General features: G+C 49.9%; 2 protein-coding genes across 2 annotated transcripts; both read left to right on the top strand.

The window, feature by feature from the left end:
* Positions 1–418: 418 nt before the first annotated feature.
* On the top strand, positions 419–7,806 carry FOXRED2 (FAD dependent oxidoreductase domain containing 2). Its single transcript, XM_062491301.1, has 8 exons — positions 419–969; positions 2,370–2,621; positions 3,103–3,372; positions 4,075–4,241; positions 4,869–5,034; positions 5,535–5,776; positions 6,610–6,780; positions 7,541–7,806. Exons 1-8 carry the CDS (start codon positions 461–463, stop codon positions 7,804–7,806), a joined length of 2,043 nt encoding a protein of 680 aa, XP_062347285.1. The 5' UTR covers positions 419–460.
* A 2,019-nt stretch (positions 7,807–9,825) lies between these two features.
* Positions 9,826–16,322, top strand: TXN2 (thioredoxin 2). Its single transcript, XM_062492133.1, has 3 exons — positions 9,826–10,296; positions 11,285–11,408; positions 16,176–16,322. Exons 1-3 carry the CDS (start codon positions 10,079–10,081, stop codon positions 16,290–16,292), a joined length of 459 nt encoding a protein of 152 aa, XP_062348117.1. The 5' UTR covers positions 9,826–10,078; the 3' UTR covers positions 16,293–16,322.
* The last annotated feature ends 3,633 nt before the right edge of the window (positions 16,323–19,955 follow it).

Raw genomic sequence — 19,955 nt, 5'->3', positions numbered from 1 at the left:
CGGCCGGCGGCGGTCATGTGCGCCGCGCCTCGTGCGCCGTTTGGCGGGGCGGGGGCATCGGGGCCGGGACCGTATTGGCGGGGGAGTGAGGGCAGCGCGGGGCACCCCATCTCCCATTGGCCGGGGGGCTTGCGCCTCTCGTCCCCATTGGCTGGTGGGGCGCAGAGGCGCTCGCGACCCGTAGCCCACAGGTGCTGCCCCACCTTGCCACCTGTGGGCGGGGAGCGCCCATTGGCTGGAAGGGCTGGGACCCCTGCTGTTATTGGCTGGCAGGGAGCAGGGCCCCGCCCCGACACTCTACTCTCTGTGGGGGCCTCATGGCGACCGGGTCTGGGCGGCGGCGGGCGAGGACTGATGGGGCTGAGAGTCTCCTGTGGGGAAGCTGCGGCCCCTGGGGTGACGCCTCCCGGTCCTCTTCCCTCCTCTTCTTCCCTTCAGGGCCGGCTGTGTCAGCCCCGCCATGGCCCCGGCGGTCTGTGGGACACTCCTGGGGCTGGCCCTGTGCGCCGTCAGTGGTGCCACGTTCCTCTACCACGACTATTGTGTCATCGGGGCCGGCCCCGCGGGTTTGCAGATGGCTTATTTCCTCCAGCAAGCCGGCCGGGACTACATCGTCTTCGAGCGGAGCCATGCTCCCGGCAGTTTCTTCGCACTCTACCCTCGGCACCGCAAACTCATCAGCATCAACAAGCAGTACACAGGCAAGTTCAACAGCGAGTTCAACCTGCGTCACGACTGGAATTCGCTCCTCAGCCACGACCGGCGGCTGCTTTTCCGACGCTACTCTCGCGACTTCTTCCCCAACGCTGACGCGATGGTGCGCTACCTGGAGGACTTTGCTTCCCTGCTGAAGCTGCAGGTTCAGTACAACACAGCCATCATCCATGTGACATTGGAGAAGAATGATCAGGTCTGGAACGGCCATTACTTTCTCCTGACCGACCAGGACAGGAAGAACTACAAGTGCAGGTAAGGGGCAAACCTGGGGCTTGACATGAAGCTCAGAGCTTTGCCCTGCTGAGGCATGAATATCTCTAAGGCTGGAGATTTCTCTTAAATTTCTCTCTTAGAGCCTTAATCACTATCAGGGGCGGAGAACATTTCTTAGGGATTGGCAGGTGGATGGGTAGAATAACTGCTCCTGAGAAGGCGTTGCCTTTTACGAGCAGTGTTTTGCTTTGAGCAGTTGAGGAGTTTGGCAGGGCAGATACAAATTGGCTGTGATGGCCGTCACTGCAGCGTCTGTCCTTGATAGGTATGCTTGAAATCACTTTTGTTTTATCACTAGATAATTGCTGTCTGTGAAAAAAGTAACTCACAGCCAATACTGCCATTAGTACAAACTGGACTGGGTCAGTGCAGTGACATCTCGCTCCTGTTTTCCCACATTTGCTCTCGTGTATATCCCAGACAAGTGAAGCCCTTGGTTGACACAGAGCTGGACACATGGGGGGAAGCAGAGGAAAGTGGGGCTTTTTTGGTGGAGGGGCAAGGACTGTAAGAAACAACCTTCAAGTCTGCTGGTCACTGAATTCCCCTTCCACGCATCCTATTTACATGTGTGTATCCTGTACCGCCACTGAGCGCCATTCCTAAAAACCTCGAAGTTACTCGTATGAACATACGGAGTATGTTTCTCACCTCTCCTGAGAACCTCAGCTCTAAGACAGCAGGTCGTGCTGGCTGTCACTTACCGATGTGCTGCTGGCAGGCTCCGAGGGGACAGAAGGCAATCCCGGACACCCACGTACCACGAGCAACTTGCTCTTGGGATGCTGTGTAAGCAAGGCTGGGACAGCAGGCAGCACTGCTTGCCTCAGCTGCCTGGTGTTTCCATCTAAGTCACCAGAACTTCCTCAAAAATCAAGTAAAAGCTCTTATGGAGTGATATAAAAAGATCACTGTGGTTATTTTTGGTGTTAACAATTAGCTATGTTGCTAACGTGTTTTTATGACTGGGAGTTACATTTCAAAATATTGAAATAATTTCCTGTCCATCTTAAAAATTACTTCTGCTCTGCCAAATGTCAACTCAGATTTTAAATCAAAGTTGTTTTTATGCAACGTATAATCAACCTGTGAAGCTATATTACATATACTGTCCGTGAGTTCATATGAGTAGAAGTTGCTTTCATAAACAGGCGACGGAGGTACAGCACCCACACTGACTATTGCTATATATAACAGTGTTCCTAGTTTTCCTGAGAATAGGGAAGAGAGGAGCATTAGTTGAACCTAGAGAGAGGCTTCTTTTGAAACCATGGCCTGTGCAGCTGGTCCAGTGTCACTGTGGGAGGAGGAAGGAATGAGGAGATGGAGCCCCTTTCCTGAAATTGCTGCATTTCCAAGTGCTATCCTTGTTTTTGCAGCTGTTTGTTGGTTGCTGCTGGGACGTGGGTTCCCAATGTGGTAAATTTTCCTGGCTCAGAGTATGTTGAGGGCTACGAGACTGTGTCCATCAATCCGGAGGACTTTGCTGGCCAAACCGTGTTGATCTTGGGCCGAGGGAACTCGGCCTTTGAGACAGCAGAGAACATCCTGGGCGTCACAAATTTCATCCACATGGTGAGCCGGTCCCGCGTGCGCCTCTCGTGGGCCACCCACTATGTCGGGGATCTGAGGTAAGAAACCTCTCCTATTCCTGCTGCTAATACAGCTGAAATACAAACAAGGAGAATCCCTTCTTTCCCAAGCAAGAGGCTGGACTGGTGCTCTGGTCATGGGGGCCACAAAGGAAATACAGGGCCTTGTACGTGTACGTCCTTGGTTTAAACTAATCCAGGTTGCAATTGCTGAACACAGAGGTTTGGTGAGAGCTTTTTAGGATCTGTGTGAAACAGAAACATGCCTACTTGGAAACTGTAATCTTTAAAATGTACTGGCTCTCAATTTATTCCCTTGCTTCCAGTCACAGAGGAAAGTTAGGAGGTTGGCTGCATCATGCAAGGACAGCGAAGCTGTGTTACCCTTGCTGTTCCTGTGAGCCCTGAGGCTCTGGGGATAACCCTTACACTGAAGAGGAGTTGGGATGCCTGATAAATCATCCCATTTTCAGCAGCTAAGACAGAACCTCCCTTCTTTACATTCTTGTATTTTCCATAGAGCAATTAACAACGGCTTGCTGGACACCTACCAGCTGAAATCTCTGGATGGACTTCTGGAAGGCGACCTAGAAGATCTGGCCATCATTAAGGACAAAAAGGGAAAGCTGCACATCACATTGCGGTTCTACTTGGAGAACAGGAACATCAGCACGGGCATCGACTCCATCACCCTCCCTCAGGATGAACTGGACAATTTTGCCACCCGCGCACCTTACGACCGTGTCATCCGCTGCCTGGGCTGGAAGTTTGACTTCTCTATCTATAATAGGTGAGGGAGAACCAGGATCTCCATGAAAGAAGGTGTTTAGGCTGAAGGGCCTGAGTAGGGAGGAAAGGGAAAAGCAGGTCTTTTCCCGGAAGCATTGTTTGGACCTCTGTGCTCCATGCTCTGAGCTGCTTGGTGCTGCACAGTCCTTTGTTTATCCTGTGGGTAAGGCTGTTTCCCAGTGGAAATGTGTCACTGCCCTCTGACCAACAGGCTGTAAGGCTGTACAGATGGCAGCAATGAGGCTTCAGTGACAGAGAAAAGTTTGTACCTTTAGAACTTAACATTCTGACCTGCTAGATCACATGGACAAGGCTAGCGGTGTATGGGGGTTTTTTGAAAATGAGGATGATAAAGGTGCAGATCGCTATGCAAAGGTTCTGTCTGGGGAAAAGAAATTCCCTGAGGATGCAACTTTCACTCCACCTTGGTACATCCTGCAGTTGAAAATGATACTGCTAACTTCACCGTCTTCCAAAATTCATTGTTAATGGCTCAGCTGAGGATTAGATCTTGTCCAGGGCTATCTTCAGATGAACACCCTTATCTTCCAAAGATCCTCATTTTAGTAGTCAACACCACTGAAAGCAGCAGGGGTGTGAAGCAGAATCTTGCAGTGGCTGCAATATAATGTGTATCAGAAGCCCTTTTTATTTTTCTACTCCTGTCCTTCCTGATAGCCTGCTGTTCTCTTTTGCATATCAGATCCCTGAGAATGATGCCAGGAAAAGGGAATATTAAGAAGTATCCTCAAATCAAACCCAGCTACGAGTCTAGAGGCACTCAGGGGCTCTTTGTTCTTGGCACTGCTAGCCATTCAGTTGACTTCAGGAAATCTGCTGGGGGCTTCATCCATGGATTCCGGTATACAAGTGAGTATTGGAGTGTACAGAAAGGGCAGAGGTGGAAATCATTCCTCCCTTCAAAGGAACAATCCATAGCTTACTGCTGGAAAGAGATTGCCCTTAGTCTTTTTCTGGCAATAAAAAGGACAAAACACAGTCAAGCTGCAGCCTCATCATCTGAAGTGGAGGAGAAGTGACTTGGGGTCATATATGAAGTTTTTGGTTGTCTGTCTTTGTTTTGTCTTGTGCCTCTCTTTCCTGCTGTCTGTTATTTATGTAACACAATAGATTTCTTCCTGCCAGACACTGTGCCTCGTGACAGGCTGTGGGTGAGAGGTCTGTGCTGTAGAATTAAAACCCAGCAGCTGTGGGCAGTAAAGAGAATTTCCTTCTCTGTGTGTGTGCCCATCCTTATCATTACAGGACTGCTGAGAAGTAATGAAATATCCCCAAGGACCTCCCCCACCACTTAGCATCACATCAGCTTTCCAAGCCATCTCTACTGCAGTTACTAGCAATTGGGGTGGGAGATCCTGAGCACAGAGTAGCTGTAAAGGTTGTTTATTGAGTCCTGCTGCAGCACAGAGATTGGATTCCTTAAAGCATAAGCTCGGGCTGTTAAATAAGCTGTCTTTGTTCCTCTCCATGTCTTAGCTCGGGCAGTCCATCGCCTATTGGAAAACCGTCACCATGGTGTCCCCTGGCCATCCACAGTCTACCCTATTACACAGCTGACCAATTCCATCATCAAGAGGGTGAACGAGGCCTCAGGCCTCTACCAGATGTTCAGTGTCCTGGCTGACATCATACTGCTGAGAGAGTGAGTGAGTAATTACTCCCAGCACTGTGCTCCATAATTTCATTTCTGTCTCTTTACCATTGCTTCCCCTGTTGCCACCACACAGATTGCACTGTTCCTGCCTAAGGATGTTACCAGTGCATAGGTAGCCAGCCCAAACCTGTACCACTACTTCACTGGTGCCCAATTGTACAGTCTATTTCTCCCTCTTAAAGGGTTGAAATGGTCCAGACCTTTCCTCTAGGCTCAGAGGTGTAGTACTTATTACTGACCCCAGGGAAAAACTTTGTTGAGCAGTGCTGCTGTAGAGAGAATCCCATAATAGAGGAAAGCAATGGTGTCTTGTAACAGTATCAGCAGCCTTTATAAGCTCTGCATCAAGTTCAGCTAATATCTGTAATGACCAAACAAAATTGCTATCTGATGACTTTTTTGCCTTAGCCTTGACCAACTGAGGGTGGATTGGATCCCAGCTGGCTTTCTCTGGTGGAAAATTCTGATGGTGTGTTTGCAATTCACAGGAATGCCACAGCATTTGAGTACCTTGAAGAGTACCCTATTGGAGTCCTGGCCGAGCTGGAAATGCAGACAGGAAGAAAGGCTCACAGTGGGCTCTTCGTCATCATCATGGAATATGGAAGGAATTTTTCTGGGGCTGACAAGGATGTCTTCTACTACAACCGTGCTGTAGGAGAGGCACAGCATGCCTGGCAGTCCAACTTTTTACATCCTGTTATTTACTATTACAAACGCCTCCCAACAGGTAAGCTTTCCTGCTAATTATGTGACACAAACAAAACAAAGAAGGGTAAGTATAAATCAGAGCCAAAGTGGGGGTGGTACCTGGAAGCACTATTCCCCCCTCCTGTGAGACACCCCCCACCACTGTATGAGCTGAACAGGAAGCTAAAAGTTGGCAAGAAAGTTCCATTGGTAAGACAGATATAGGGGCTGGGGGTGTTGTACTAGAGACCTTACATTTGAAAATAGGAACAAAAAGGCATGCTGGAAATTTCCCCATGGCCAAAAAGAGGAACAGTTCTTCCCTTTCATTGGCACCCTGTGTGTATTTTGCAGAGCCTCACAGATGAGGCTGTTGTTTGGCCATCTTGCTGCCCAGACAAAGCTGCTCTCTGGCAGGCTCAGGTCTGAGAGGTCACACAGACACACAGGCAGCCAAAGGCAAGGGCTTCAAGAGGAGTGTTCTATCCAGCAGCCAACAGGCTCAGAGCAGACTTCCTTGGGGAATGATTGTGTTGAAATCTTCATCTTCAGAAACCTAGGGTTAGGGTCCAGCTTGCCTTCACAGAAATAAGTATGATGGGTAGCAGCATTAAACACAGCTTAGCTCATCTGGCAGTCTCTGCTCAGGGGGAACAGGAGTGAAATGACAGGAATGCTATGGGCAGGGACAGAGGGCAGCTGTGCAGTGGCAGGGCTGTTGAGGACAGAGTTAGCAGAGGGGATTGCAAATGAAAGTAATGGATTAAAAGGTTAGGACAAAAGCGGAAACAGCTGTCACAGCTGCTTTCCATTCCCCAACTCTTTTTAATGCCATTTTGCTTCTAAGAGACTCCTTTAATGTTCTCTTGGCAGAGAGTGAGATGAGAATCCGTCCCCCAGACTGGCCTCTGCCCCGGCCAGATGCCATCCATCACATCGTGGAGGACTTTCTGACAGACTGGACAGCCCCAAACGCTCACATCCTGCCGCTGAGGCGGTTTTTGGAGAACTGCCTCAGCACCGACCTGCGCAATTTCTTTGCAGGTAATTTGTGCACAGGGTCAAAGTGGCAGGAAGAGGAGGAGGAATGTGAGGAACAAGTGACAGGAGTGATCTCCTCTGCAAATAGCTGAGAGATCCCTGTGGTGAGCTGCGTATCTCACTATCAGTCACACCTCCTCAATGCACTCACCAGATGGTACAAAGTGCTGTTCTGTGGGTATGTTCCCAAAGAGTCCTTGCTCTTTTTCACCATTAGAAAAAGACTGGCCCAGGCATGCCAGGATTTAGAGAAAGGCATGTAAGGTTGGGTTAAACCCTTTTTCTAGCTGCAGCTTTCCTTTCTTCTTCATTATCTGAACATTTCTTTGTGCCATTGTGTACTAGATCTCATGTACTGGTGATTGGATTGCTTTCCCGTGGGAAATGGGAGTGCTGTGATGTGAGAAGTCAAGAGCCTCTGCTGTCTCCTTTCCTGGTCTTAAGACTGGTGTGGGACCCTCCTGCAGGAAGCCCACGTGGCACACAGAGGGAAACCATCTTGTAGCCCAAAGAAATGCCAGATGGATGCAAGCTCAAATCCAGCTCCTTTTTCTCTCAGTGTATAGACTGGGGATCCCTCTCTGCATCTCCTGAGCTCTGTAGAATTAAGTTGATTACCAGGGCAGGGTACTGGGTGGGAAACTCCTGCCATCTTCCCTCATCCTCTGTGCCTTTTGTTTTGAACAAGCCCCTGATAGTTTATGGGAGTATTTCCCTACAGGGTGTCTCTGCTGACTCTAATTTTTGATCCTTTTCCCTGCAGAGTCCTGTTTCCTGTTTGCCTTCACCCATCAGAAGCTGCCTCCCTCCTGCCAGCAGGGTTACGTGAGAATGCAGGGACTGGTGGGGAGCCAGGAGCTCCGGCACCACGCGGTACAGGCTGGGCTGCTCCAGGATTACCCTCACACAGATTTTTTGGATGACAGACCCTCTGACAGCCATGATGGGTCACAGGAGCAGCTGATGAGAGATCATGGGATACCAATTCGTCCTCCGCAGCATCTTGTCAATGCCAAGGATGAGCTTTAACCTTTCTTGCTCCACACTGAGATCCCTAGGTGCTCTTGTTGACAGTACTGTAACGGAGATCCACAGCAGGATTCTGCCCTTTACAGCATCCCTTTCCATCCCCCTGCCTCCCACTGATCCTGAGTTGCCAAAGACCTGCTCAGATCTTGCTGTTACAAAGAGGACCAGCATGCTCTGAAGGATTGAGTGAGGGACCAAAATCCAGTGACGCTGAGGCTCCCATGTTGTCCTTGCAGAGTTCAGAGTTGCCTGAAGATGGTGTTCGTGTTTATCTCACTGACCAGTGTCTGCAGTGACGTACAGAGGCCACAGAAGTGAGCACAGGAATGCCTGGGAAACTTTGGATGTCATGTCATGTCCCCTGTCAGAGGTGACCTGCTCACACCCTGTGGCAGCCCAGTGCTGCTTCTCTGGTCCCTGGGTGCCGTACACTGTGCATACTTGAAGATTTGTTTCTGCGTTGAATCCTGAAGTGGTACTTCAGGCAAACTTCCTGGTATTTTTCCTGTGTTTGAGTTAGGGCAATTGTGTAGCTCGAGTGGGGAAAGATGATTTTTTTTTTTAAAGTTACTGTATAGGTCAGGTAATTTATAATTTCCCACAGAACACTACAAAGGACTCTTTCCTCCACAACAGATGAGTAGCTTTCTTGGAATGCCTGGGACACAGAGACTTAGTGAGTTTGGCTCTGCTGTCTTCGTGTTTTTCTTCTCCCACACCAAGCAGCCTAGAAGGTTAGTCTGTCTTTTATAAAGCATGACAAATATTTCTCCTATTTGCACTATGTCCCATCAAGAAAGTTTGATGTTGTTAAACTGGTCCTTAAAATGCCTGTTTTATTCCCCACCTAAAAGGACTGACAGGAAGGCTGTCTACACTTTACTGCTTCCTCTCTGAGCCACATGCACTTGCCTGTCACCTCCCTGTGGATTCCTTCCACGGGCCTGGAGTTGCAAAACGAGCAGTTTTGAGCTTGACCTCACGATGTCCCTGTGATTTCTAGGAAATAAAGGGGTGACAGGGAACAGACTTCTCTCCACACGTTTTTCAACCCTTTAGCTTCTTGAAAAATACACGCTATTGCTTCCAAACTGGGCGGGGGGGGGGGGGGGGGGGAGTGCTGTACCTTACATGTACCTAGAGCTCTCCCAGTCCTTTGAATTCAGCCGCTGTTTCAGTAAAACCCCCGTTCCTTGCAGAGGCTGGAGAGCAGAAAAGGTCAAGGAAGTGAGAGGGGAGTTACTGCTCTCTTTGAGAACACTGGGCTATGCAAGCAATGCTGCTGCTAGAAGATAATGCCTGTTCACATGCAGCAGGAGAGGGTGGCATGGGCCACGCTGCTTTGTGGTCATGCCTGAGTGTAGGGGTGCAGGCTCATTCCCGGTGTCCTGTGCGGGCGGGCACGTTGTGGAAGGGAGTTAATTGCTGTCCGGAGGGATTGTAGATCTGTGCGGTTCCAGGTGATCTTAAAGAAGCGGATGAAGCAGGCACCCCTTTGCCTAGCCCCAAGCCGAAGAGAGCTGGAGGCACCGGGGCCGCGCCACGGCTCGTGCTACGCCTATTGGAGAGTTCCCCCGCCAATCAGCGGCCAGGCTTTGCCCCACGTGACATTCCTAACGTCCCTCCCAGGGGCGGGGCGAAGTGGCGCGAAAGACGGACGGGTACGGTAGCCAATCAGAGGTGGCCGGGGGCGCGGGGCGGCTGCCGGCCGGTTCGCAGGAGCCTTCTGCTGGCAACGGCCAATCAGCGTAGGCGGGCGGGGCAGAGAGCGGAAGTTCCGTGTGTGCGGTCACCTCCGTGCCCGGGAAGGTGCGGGCGGGCCGCGAGCCCGGCGGGTGGATTTGGGCCGTCCCGGCTGTACTCTCCTGCCCTCGGGCTCGGGGAGCAGCGGGACGCTGGCGTCTGGGGCTGTTCTCTCCCGCAGGGTTGGGGGCCGGGGGCCTTGTGCCACCTTTTGGGACATCAGCTGAAGGAGCCCCGCGGTATCGGAGCAGCGGGAATCCCGCGGCCCTAGGGGTCGGGAGGGACGGGCGGCAGGGACAGCTCTGCTCGGCAGGGCTGAGGGAAACTGGGAGCCTGTGCCTGGAGCTGTTTCCTGTTAACGGGGAGGTGGTGGGGTCCAGCTGGGGGCCTTGCGGCTGGGGCTAGAGCTGCGGAGGAGGGCACAGAGAAAGGAAGCACACCCATGTCATATTCCATAAGCTTCTCTCCCGGACACCTCCTGGCGAGGGGGCTCGGATCATGACGCTGCTGCAGTGGGACCTGCCAGGGGATGCACTTACCCCAGCAACCACTCTCCCCACAGATGGCACAGAGGCTGGTGCTGCAGCGGCTGCTGTCCCTCCCCGCGCGGGGACCCCTGGCATCCCACGGCAGAGCCTTTGGCACCTCAGCTGGACGCAGAAGCACTTTCAACGTGCAGGATGGCAGCGACTTCCAGGACCGGGTGGTGAACAGCCCCAAACCCGTTGTGGTGGACTTCCATGCACAGTAAGTTCCACCCGTGGCTCTTGCACTGCTCTCCACCATGCACGTGTGTCCCTGTGACTTTCCTCATGTAGTGGCACTCCAGGCACACCACAGAGGAGCATTCCCAAGCTGTGAAGTCTGGTGTTGAAAGATGCTTGTGGCTGTCAGGCTCAAACCATGAAGATTCCCCTCGCAGACACACCCTGTAGCAGTGTCAAACAGGAGTGCCGGGAAGACGTTCCCCAGGGTGGCATAGCTGCACCTTCCAGGTGCTTAGGTGCCACCCCAGCTCCAGTGTTGTATCATCCTACAGAAGATGCCTCAGGAAAAACCTCTGATATCTGCCCTATTTGGCTTCATAGATGAAACGTCATCTTAGTAACATTAAAGTTTATTAACAGCCATGGGGCGTTCTGCACTTGCTATGCCTTGCCATTATTATGGTGTATCATTCCACATTTCTTAAAGCTGTGTGTTTTTGAGGCTGTTCGTAGCAAATGCCTTCATGCGTTAATAACAGCCATGTGACATCAATGACAGCAATTGTCATCAATAAAAATGCTGTCATCCACCTGCCAGTAAAAATATTCCTAGATGTTACCTGCTCTGTTAACAGTATAATTATCTTTGGGTTTTTCATGTATTTTCATAGTCCTGCAGTACCGTTATGTGAACCTGTTATAGCTGATTTGGGGCAAACAGAACACAAAACAGCCAAAAATCTTCTGCTCTAAATAAACCAACTGATGAACCACAGTGAGTATTAGCTGGGATTATACAGGGAGGAGAGGACAATTAATTGAAGCCTGAAATGGGGTACAGAGCTTCCTTAACTTTTGGCAGCTCCTTTGTGAGAGAAATGTTTTTCTGAGCTGTGGTTCCAGAACTGTATTTCCGGGCTGACTCTTGAGTGGAACACCAATGGTGGTAAAGGCACTGTTGTACCAGCATGCCTTCCCTGGCTGCACCTGCCTCTCCTAATTTCCCCTCTCTTTTCTTGCTCCATCAGGTGGTGTGGTCCCTGCAAGATCCTAGGCCCCAGGTTAGAGAAGCTGGTGGCCAAACTGGAGGGAAAGGTGCTGATGGCCAAAGTGGACATTGACGATCACACAGACCTTGCTATTGAGTACGAGGTAGGAGGTGGAAGAGCACAGACTTTCTTTAGCTGCCAGTGCAAAGGTGCCTCCCTGGGGAGAGCTGTGCCTGCACAGCAGCAGCGTTGGAGGGGAGGGAAAGCCCAGATCCTACACGTTCCTGATCCATTGGGTCAGCAGGTGGATTTTGCTGCTTGGCTCTGCTCCAGCTCTGCTGGTCATGCCCAGCATCCCCAGCTCTAATTCTGCAGGGAGGTGTTCTCTAGGCCTTGAAGGTGTCTGTCAGTGTAAACACTTCCCTGGCCTCGAGGACCCTGGACCACACACAGCATTTTGGTGTCAGCGGGGGCTGCTCAGGTTGAGGGCAAGAACGTGAAGTTACAAGCCCCACTCTTCTGTGCTACATGGTTCTTTGTGCAACCAGCATGCCTTCTCTTTCCCTTCCTTGTTCAGGATCACTAGCTAGGTCATAATGTCCCCATCCTTAAGTTGCAGCACAAGGAGACACAGTGAATTTTGTTTGGACGGGTAGAAGCCAGGTCAGAAAAAACACATAAACATCAGGAGCTTGTGTCCTGCTCTTGAAAGGAGAGGACCTTGGCGCTTACCTTGGTGTGTGTGACTTTACTGCTGGGTGTGTTCCCTATCATGACTTTCTGCTAGGAAGGAGCAGAATGACTGGAGATGCTATGGCTTTAGTTCACGATTCATTTATTTGTCTCCTCTGTCAGTGATTAGGTAGTGCTTAAGAAATACAAAAGCTCCTCTGAGGGCCGTGCTTACCTCTGTTGTCTCTCCTTGTAAACAACCACTCTGCCCGTGAAGTTGGGGCATCCTGCTGTTATGTTTTACAGGGGAAAAAAAGCTTCATTTTCACTTGGGTATCACACAGATGGATCTGCTCCCCCTCTGCAGATGAAGTCCTGCTCCCAGGGTGACAGCTAGCACAGCAAGCTCCTCAAGCTGCCCTGAAAAGTGAACCATCTCATGAGCAAGCTGTCATTTTGTTGAGCCTGGAGAAGATGCTGTGTTCCATTCCCGCGCCCTGCCGAGCCAGAAGGAGACGGAAGTGGAAATAGCTTGTTCCCTCCTACTCTTTCCCCAGGGAGACCTTTCTGCCTGTGCTGTGCTGGCGTGCCCATACAGCTGGTGGCTGCAGTCATGACTTGCAGCTCCTACAAGCTCAGCACGAGCATATCCACTGCTCTCCAGGGTGGAGGCGTGCTGGCAGATACACCCCAGGCCAGGGAAGATGGCTGCTGGCTCCTGAGCAGGGCTGGCTGCTGCAATCCCAAAAGGCAGCATAGCTTAGAACGTGCTGGTGAGAAGATGAAGAGGATGAGGTGGTTTTAGTGATGATCTAAGTGTGCAAATCCTAATCGATGCAGGGAAAGATCTGGTAGCAGCCGCACTAAGGAGAAGAAAATAGAGATTATTAGCTCAACTCATGTGTTGTTCCAAGCCTTCCAGTAGATAGAATTAGCTGGGATTACAAGAGGATAATCTCAGATGAGTGGAAAACGACAAGCAGGGCGTGTGCATGCAGAGAAAAGTCTGTGAAAAGAGGCTGAAAGTCCTGAGGTGTGCAGGTTTGATGATGTGCTGTGTGTCCTCTCCCCACGGGTGCTGAGGGAGCACTGCCTGCTGTGTGTTTGTGTGCAGGTAGGACTGAGGCTGCAGGGAAGGGTCAGCTTCTAGCAGTTCATTCTGGAACCTTATAAACAAACATAACGTTTTTGTTTTGCAAGAGGTCCTCCTCCACTTTTGGAGTGATGTGTGTGTGTCTTGTCTTGGCCATTATCCCTGTGGCTAAAACACCATCCCTAGACTGTCTGCAAGTACCATAGCTGCAAACAGGTAGGAGGATAGGAGAATTTTCTGCTCAGATCTTCATAGTTTGGAGCATCCTTTCTGAGGCAAACGTTTCGTTTGTGTGCTGAGCATGTGCTTGGTTTTGCTTCATTTTCTGGGAAATTGCCATATAAGGAGAAATGTAAGGATTGATGGGAAGGCACCAAGTCGAGATCAAAGAGGGACCAAATACAGTGTTTGTGAGAGATCAGGAGAACCAGAGGTGGGATCAGAAAAGATTTGTTTTAAAGCAATTCCATTGGGGATCAGATGTCTGCACATTGAGGAAGTCTTTGTTTGAAGGTTTTTAGTGTCCATGCCATCCCCACAACTCCTTCACTAGCTGCCAGGAAGTCTCACTCCATCCATGTTTATTCCCCTGCCCACGCACACACACGTAGCCCCCAGCTTGCTGCCTGCTTACACAATGTCCTCTGCAGCAGCCTCCTTGGCACAGGGGGAGGCTGAGGGAGGGGGAGACCCCCGGGAAGAGCTAAGGAATGCTGGCGCATTCCTTTATACAAGTGCTGTCTGCCCCTGGCTCTCAGCCATCCCAGCTTAGCACAAAGCACGGATGCATTTCCTGCAACTAGGAAAGTCCCCAGTGCCCTTCCCTGTCCTGTTATACCCAGCACAAAAGTGTTTTCTCTGGAGACTCCCCATTTTACCTAATACCTTTCATCTCTGGTTGTGGCCTTTCTCCACTGCTCCATCCAGCTCCTGACCTCTAGCCTCAAGAGCAGAAAGGGAGAAGAAATACTTTTGTTTATCTTCAGTCTCTTAAAATTCTTTAGATTCAGCTCTTGCCTTAGTGAGTTGCCTCTCTGTGTGGTGACTGGGAAAGGGCAGCCCATTCTCTGGCCCCAGTGGGTGGGCAGCTCAATAGAGCTGCTGGTACAGAGGTGGTCATTCATCAATGGAGCTCCATCTTGTTACCTCCTCACTCAGAGGCCTGAGTAAAATCCTTCCCCCTGCTCTGTTGTGTGGCATCTGAGCTGGTATAAAAGTTTCAGGTGGGAGAAAATCCCCTTGGTACAGGTGTTGCCAGGAATAACCTGGATGGTCATGTTTATTTATCTGTGTGGTCTACACTGATCAAAAGCAGACTGGTTTTTTTTTTTCCTGTAGAAATGCTCTTCAGGGAGGAGGAAAGTTTGTTTAGGTTCAGTGCAGATGGGACCTAAAAAAAGTGCCCTCAACTTTGCATTCTAGAAATTCCCATGACATTTTCTTCTCAACCAGCAAAACAAAGTATGTGCTCCATTAACAGGGTGCCCTTGCTGCAGCTGGCAGGAAGGAAGCTGACAAAAACATTCTGTTTTCTGAGCAGTGGAAAGTTGCTCTGTGCCCCCAGTTCTCATCTGGCTCTGCAGCACCAGACCCAGACCTTCCACCCTTTCTTGAGATTTACCCACCAGCATGAAGAGGGAAAGAGACAGAGGGATCAAGGCTGTGAAGCTCGTGGGTGTGCTGGTCAGCCTGCAGGGTCTGGCAACATGGTGTTGGCTGCTTCTCCTTAGGGCTTCCAAGAGTTGCCTGTTCCTTATCCCAGATCTCATAGGGGGCCAATTTTGGGGTTTTTTTGATGGCACTGGAGCAACTCTGCTCGATATTAACCCACTGTGCAAACCAGAGGGAGGCTCAGTGGAGGTTTGCCCTTCTTGGGGGAAGGAGCAGCTGAATGCAATGCATCCTTTCTCTCTGCTAAAATCACAGGGGAATGTGTTGGCACCATCGACGGTGCTGGGGCCCAGGCCCTCTGGATCTGCTCCTTGCAGTCACTAGGAGGAGCTGAAGATTGTGCATTGAGCAACCCTGACGCTCCCATCCCTTCAGAGAACTGCAGAGCCCTGAAGGACTGGGGAGCCACGCTGGACTGCCCAGCTGGGACTGGGTGGGAAGGGAAGACAAAATGTTCCTTTCATCTCAGGCTCCCAGTGGGAGAAAAGCCAGCCCTCTGATGGGTTTCCAGAGGGGTTTGCAGATCTTTGGTGGCAGCAAGGCTGGCAGTGCACACGGGAAGGCCCTGCAAGCTGGAGGAGAGTCACTAGGCAAGATAAGGCAAGATGTGTTTTTTTGGGGGGGAGACTTTGCAGAGATAAGGGCATCAAAGCGGTGGGGTCAGAAATGTGATCAGATCTTCCCTTGCTGCAGGTCTCCAAGCTCTCATTGTTCTTTCTTTCAGTCATGTCCCTGGGGTCTCTGCTGTCACCAGTCAACCAGCAAGTCCCTGGGGAGTATTGTCATTTCCAACACTGTTCTCTTGGATAATTCCCAGAGAACTTTGTTCTGAGCTAAAAAACCAGTGCCCAGAGCAGCACAGCTGACTGCTAGCTCTGGTCAGAGAGACTTTCTCACTTCTTACCTAATCATCAGGCATCTGCAGTGAATGACCACTGGTTTATGACCAGATAAACCACTGAAAACACAACTGGGAAAGGAACAAGGCTTGGAGGGTATTGGCGTTGCCATAATATGACAGAGCAGGAAATCTGCCTTTGCAGTAGTGGGGCAGGTTAAAATTAGAGCTCTAGTCCCATCTGGAGAAAAACATGGGTCCAAGTCTGATGATGCTCTGGCCATAAAATGTCCAAAGGTCATTATGTCTGAGATGTGTCCTAGATGTGTTCATTTATGATAGCAAAGAAAGGAAAGAGAAGAAGTATTTGTACTGGAGATGGTTTTTGTATTAGCTGTGGTTTTCTCTTTAAAAATTTGGCTCTTATTTAAACTCAAAAAAGCAGCTCAGCCTTGACTTGAGCAGAGTGTTGTAAGTCAGTTCAGAGAGGGTGAGCCTGGAATTCAGCTGGCCTGTTTTGAGAGTGGACATCTTACCCTAGAGCAGTGCATGCTCAGATGCCTTGTAGCCACTTCCTTAGACTTCCATTGGGGAACCAGGTGCAGGTGGCTTTCTGCAGGCTTTGCTCACCTGTCTCCCTGTTTCTCTTGACCCAGGTGTCAGCAGTGCCAACCGTGCTGGCTATGAAGAACGGTGACGTTGTGGATAAATTTGTGGGCATAAAGGATGAGGATCAGCTGGAGGCATTCCTCAAGAAACTCATTGGAGCCTGAAGTAAAAGGGTGTCTGTACCTCTGCCTCTGGACATGTCCATGTTGTGCATTCCTTGCCTGGGAGAGCTGAGGGCAGGTCAATTCCTGCCCTGTACAACCCGGGGGTTTCTTCAGTTTCGGTGTTTTTAGGAGATGGAAAATGTAACCCTTTCCTCCTTCTCCTCCGTCTCATGAGCAGCAGTAGTTGTAAAGGGCGCTGAGGAGCAGGGCTGCTTATTCTCAAAGTGGGGAATGTGGCTGGAATTAGGAGCCTGTATTTATCAGCCAAGAGCTGACGTGCAGAGCTGCTGCTGCTGAGCTAAGAGAAGGAATGTTTTTGTCTTTGTCTCACATCTGATAGCCCAGAGCAGAGGGCAGCTGCTCCCTGCAAGATGATGGTACATACCTGCCCTGGGTGGGTTTGTTTTAAAGCTGAGAATGCCTCTGCCTTGTCTGTGAAACCTGTCTCTTTCTTCCTCTGTCCTTGTGTTACTGGGACAGGTACAACTCCTCCACAAATCCATGGGCTCCCATCATAATTTTGTAAGAGAAAATAGGGAAAAATATTTTACGGATTTCCTTTTGTATGTCTGCAGTAGAGAACTTTTATCAGTCACTGCTGTCTAGCCAGGAGAATAAAACTTGATTCTCACAAATCTGTCCAGAGAGGTGAGTTGGGAGTATCAGCAGCACAGTTTCTAATGATGGGTTGGGAAGGTACAGGTTATGACTGGATCCCTCCTAAAAGTTAATGTGCTGAAAAACCAAATAGGGGATTCCTTCTGTGGGGCTTTCAGTGCTGCCTGTAGGACCCCCTTTGTGTGCTGCTGGATCCAGGGGGCCAGAGGGAGGACTCACCTCTCATGCACAGATGAACAGCTGCTCACTGCACACAAGGAACTTGAGCTGTGCTCGCTCCCCCCTGTTCTCTTCCTCTCCTCCTGTCTGTGGAGCCTGAGAGCCTCCCTCTCTCTCTTCTGGATAATTAAATGTGCTTGCACAGGTGAGCCCTGCCAGAAGGCAGCCTTTTGACTTCAATTGCCCTGACCTTTGGACTACGGGTGCCAGTTGTGGGCTTCTATCTGAACAGCCTTCAGCCCTTCCAACCTCTTCCTCCTCCTTCTCCTCCTCACATACACCTGTTTCCTGTCAACCTGGCTTCTGAGTGCTCCCAGCTTCCTCCTATGCTTGCAGGCAGAGTACAGCACTGATGACTACTGTACTGCTTAATTCCAGCTTGCTTATCTAAGCTGCATGAGAACATTGTAAGTGCTTAATAACCATGTACAAGCTGCTGCATTTTTATTTTTTTTTGCCACAGCTTCTGTTTCCTTCAGTCACTCTTAAATCTGCTTTGGCTTTGCTCCATTTCACCTCCCTGGCATATGAGCATCCAGGTAATTTTTTTTCTGCACCTCTGCATAACAATCTATGACCTTTGAAAGAGCCAGGGGAGTGGTGATCCAAGTCCTGCTGCAACAGCAGTGCTGCTGGCTGGCATCACAGCTCCCACCTACTTCTGTTACCCCAGAGCCTGGGCCACAGCACAAGGTGGTACTGGTCCCCTGAGGTGGGTACCTCCCATTTGGGCTGGGCTGATCTCACCACTGGCACGCTGCTAGAGGTGATCTCACTTAGATGTCATCTGGCAAAGAGCTGCTGGTCAGTTACAATCAATAAAAACTGGCATCTCGTTTTATTCCAGAGATCACAGAGGCTGTGCTGCTCCTGACCTCCTTAGGTTTCAGGCTGGGCAATTTCCCCTGCAGTTTCTGTGTTCCTGCTCAGTAAACACTTCTAGTAAAGACCCTCAATTTTCCTGCACAAGCAGGAAAAGTAGGGGAACAGCGTCACATACCCGACAATAATCAACTTTCTTGCCTTACCATCCTACAGAACAGGAAAAAACACAGTGACTTTGCATTGTGTAATCAAGGGGCAGTATAAAATAGTTATTTTATTGCTTCCTTCTAAAGAAAAGCAGAGTTAAAGTGTCACTCAGCTGTTAAAGTGCCTGCACACTTTAGGGTGCAGTATATGAAAGCCACAATGTTTCTTTGAGATAAATGCTGAAGGCCCACATACATGGTGCCCTGTGGGAATCCTTCAGAACAGTGCAACAGGTGGACAGTAGGAGAGGGGTTTGGGGACAACTTGAGATTCCTCAAGCACTTTGTAATGTTTTCACCACAGGGCAGGACTCAGACCAAAAGGATATTTTCTGTGCCAGGTTTTTAAGTCAGCTCCCTGTTTGCCAACTGCTGGGGAAGGCTTCAGGGATTCCCACAGCGGTATTAATAACAGGAGGTGTATGCAGGATGCAGTGCCAGCAGTTTATTTATGTAGTGGTTAAAGAGGAGTTGCACAGCAGTTTTCATGCCACCTGAATGTGATGTTGGTCTTTCCCGACTGAAGGGAGCTGAAGCAATGGATAGTTCTTCAGCAGTAGCTGTTTATTCCATCTCAGCTGGGAAAATTTTTCCTCTCTCTAGCAAGGATGCAGTTTGTTTTCTCTTTAGGAGTTAAGCACATTGAATCCTCCTCTGATGTGTCCAGCATCTGCTCTCTCCTACCCAAGCCTGTCTATTACAGTAGCTTTCTGATCCCTTAATGTTCCTTGTTTCTGTTTTAAGAGGACATGGCAGTCAGTGCCTTCCCAAGGGGAGCAATGCTCAGCTAAGCCCACTTCTCTTCCCCATGCATGTTTAGAACCCAACACCAAGGTTCCCCCAGGGGTCAGGCACAGTACCTCTGTCCTTGTAGTCTTGTCCAAGGTGCCTGATTCCAGCCAAGCAGAGGTTTTCCATTCATTTCTGTTGGCTTTGTACTTGCATCAAGCCCTAACACAGCTGCTCCTTTCCCCAAGATGTTTGTGCCTGCCTGCTGAACTCGGAGTTAATCTCCAGCTGCTCTGGCTCATAGTGAGTATCTGTAAGGAGGGAGGGAGAGCTTTGCTGTCTTCTCTACTAGAGGTGCTATGCCAGGAGCAGCTTCAAGGGCTGGTAGAGGATGGAAAACTCAGGTTGCTTGGCTTGCAGCACACAGTGGACTGTGTATATGTGGTCCTTTAAAGGGGATAGTTTGGGCCAGTTTGTTTGCAGTGAGGTCTGACCTTGGCAGCCTGGCCAGTAAATCCTTTGCTTTATCAACAAATATATGATTCCTCCTGTGCAAAGAAGAAAACAAAGACCAGCTCCATGTCAACAGGGAAGTGGCCCCCACTGCCACTGCCTTAGGCAGGGCCTTTCACCAGCCCAGCCAGGCTGTTGGCCCAGTTTGTTAATGACTTTGAGCTTCCCCTCACACACCTTGTTTTTCTCATCCAAGTAATTATAGGATTCAGACAGAATCAGCAGTTAAATTCTCCAACCCTGCAAGGCTGTTAGCAGCAATGTTAAGCTCAGTGTTGTTCAAAACTACAGTTAAATGGTGGCAAGTGTTTGCTGTGAGTTTCTGCAAGTTAAAGAGTAACAGCAGCTGCAATAGTCTAGTCAATAAAAAGATAAAACTATTGGCCATGCTCCTTCCCAGCTTCTTGTGTAAGTCTTCACTGTCAGAGCATAGGGAACTGAAAAGTTCTTGATTTAAAGTAAGCACTGCTTAAAAAGAAGTAGAGCATTGGTATGCTATCAGCATTATTCTTATACTAAATCCAACATACAGCGCTGCATTAGGTACTGGGAA

Source organism: Cinclus cinclus, chromosome 4 (assembly GCF_963662255.1).
Source record: "Cinclus cinclus chromosome 4, bCinCin1.1, whole genome shotgun sequence".
Lineage (NCBI taxonomy): Eukaryota > Metazoa > Chordata > Aves > Passeriformes > Cinclidae > Cinclus > Cinclus cinclus.
The sequence above is the reverse complement of the archived record's forward strand: the minus strand, read 5'-3'. Positions and strand labels throughout refer to the sequence as shown.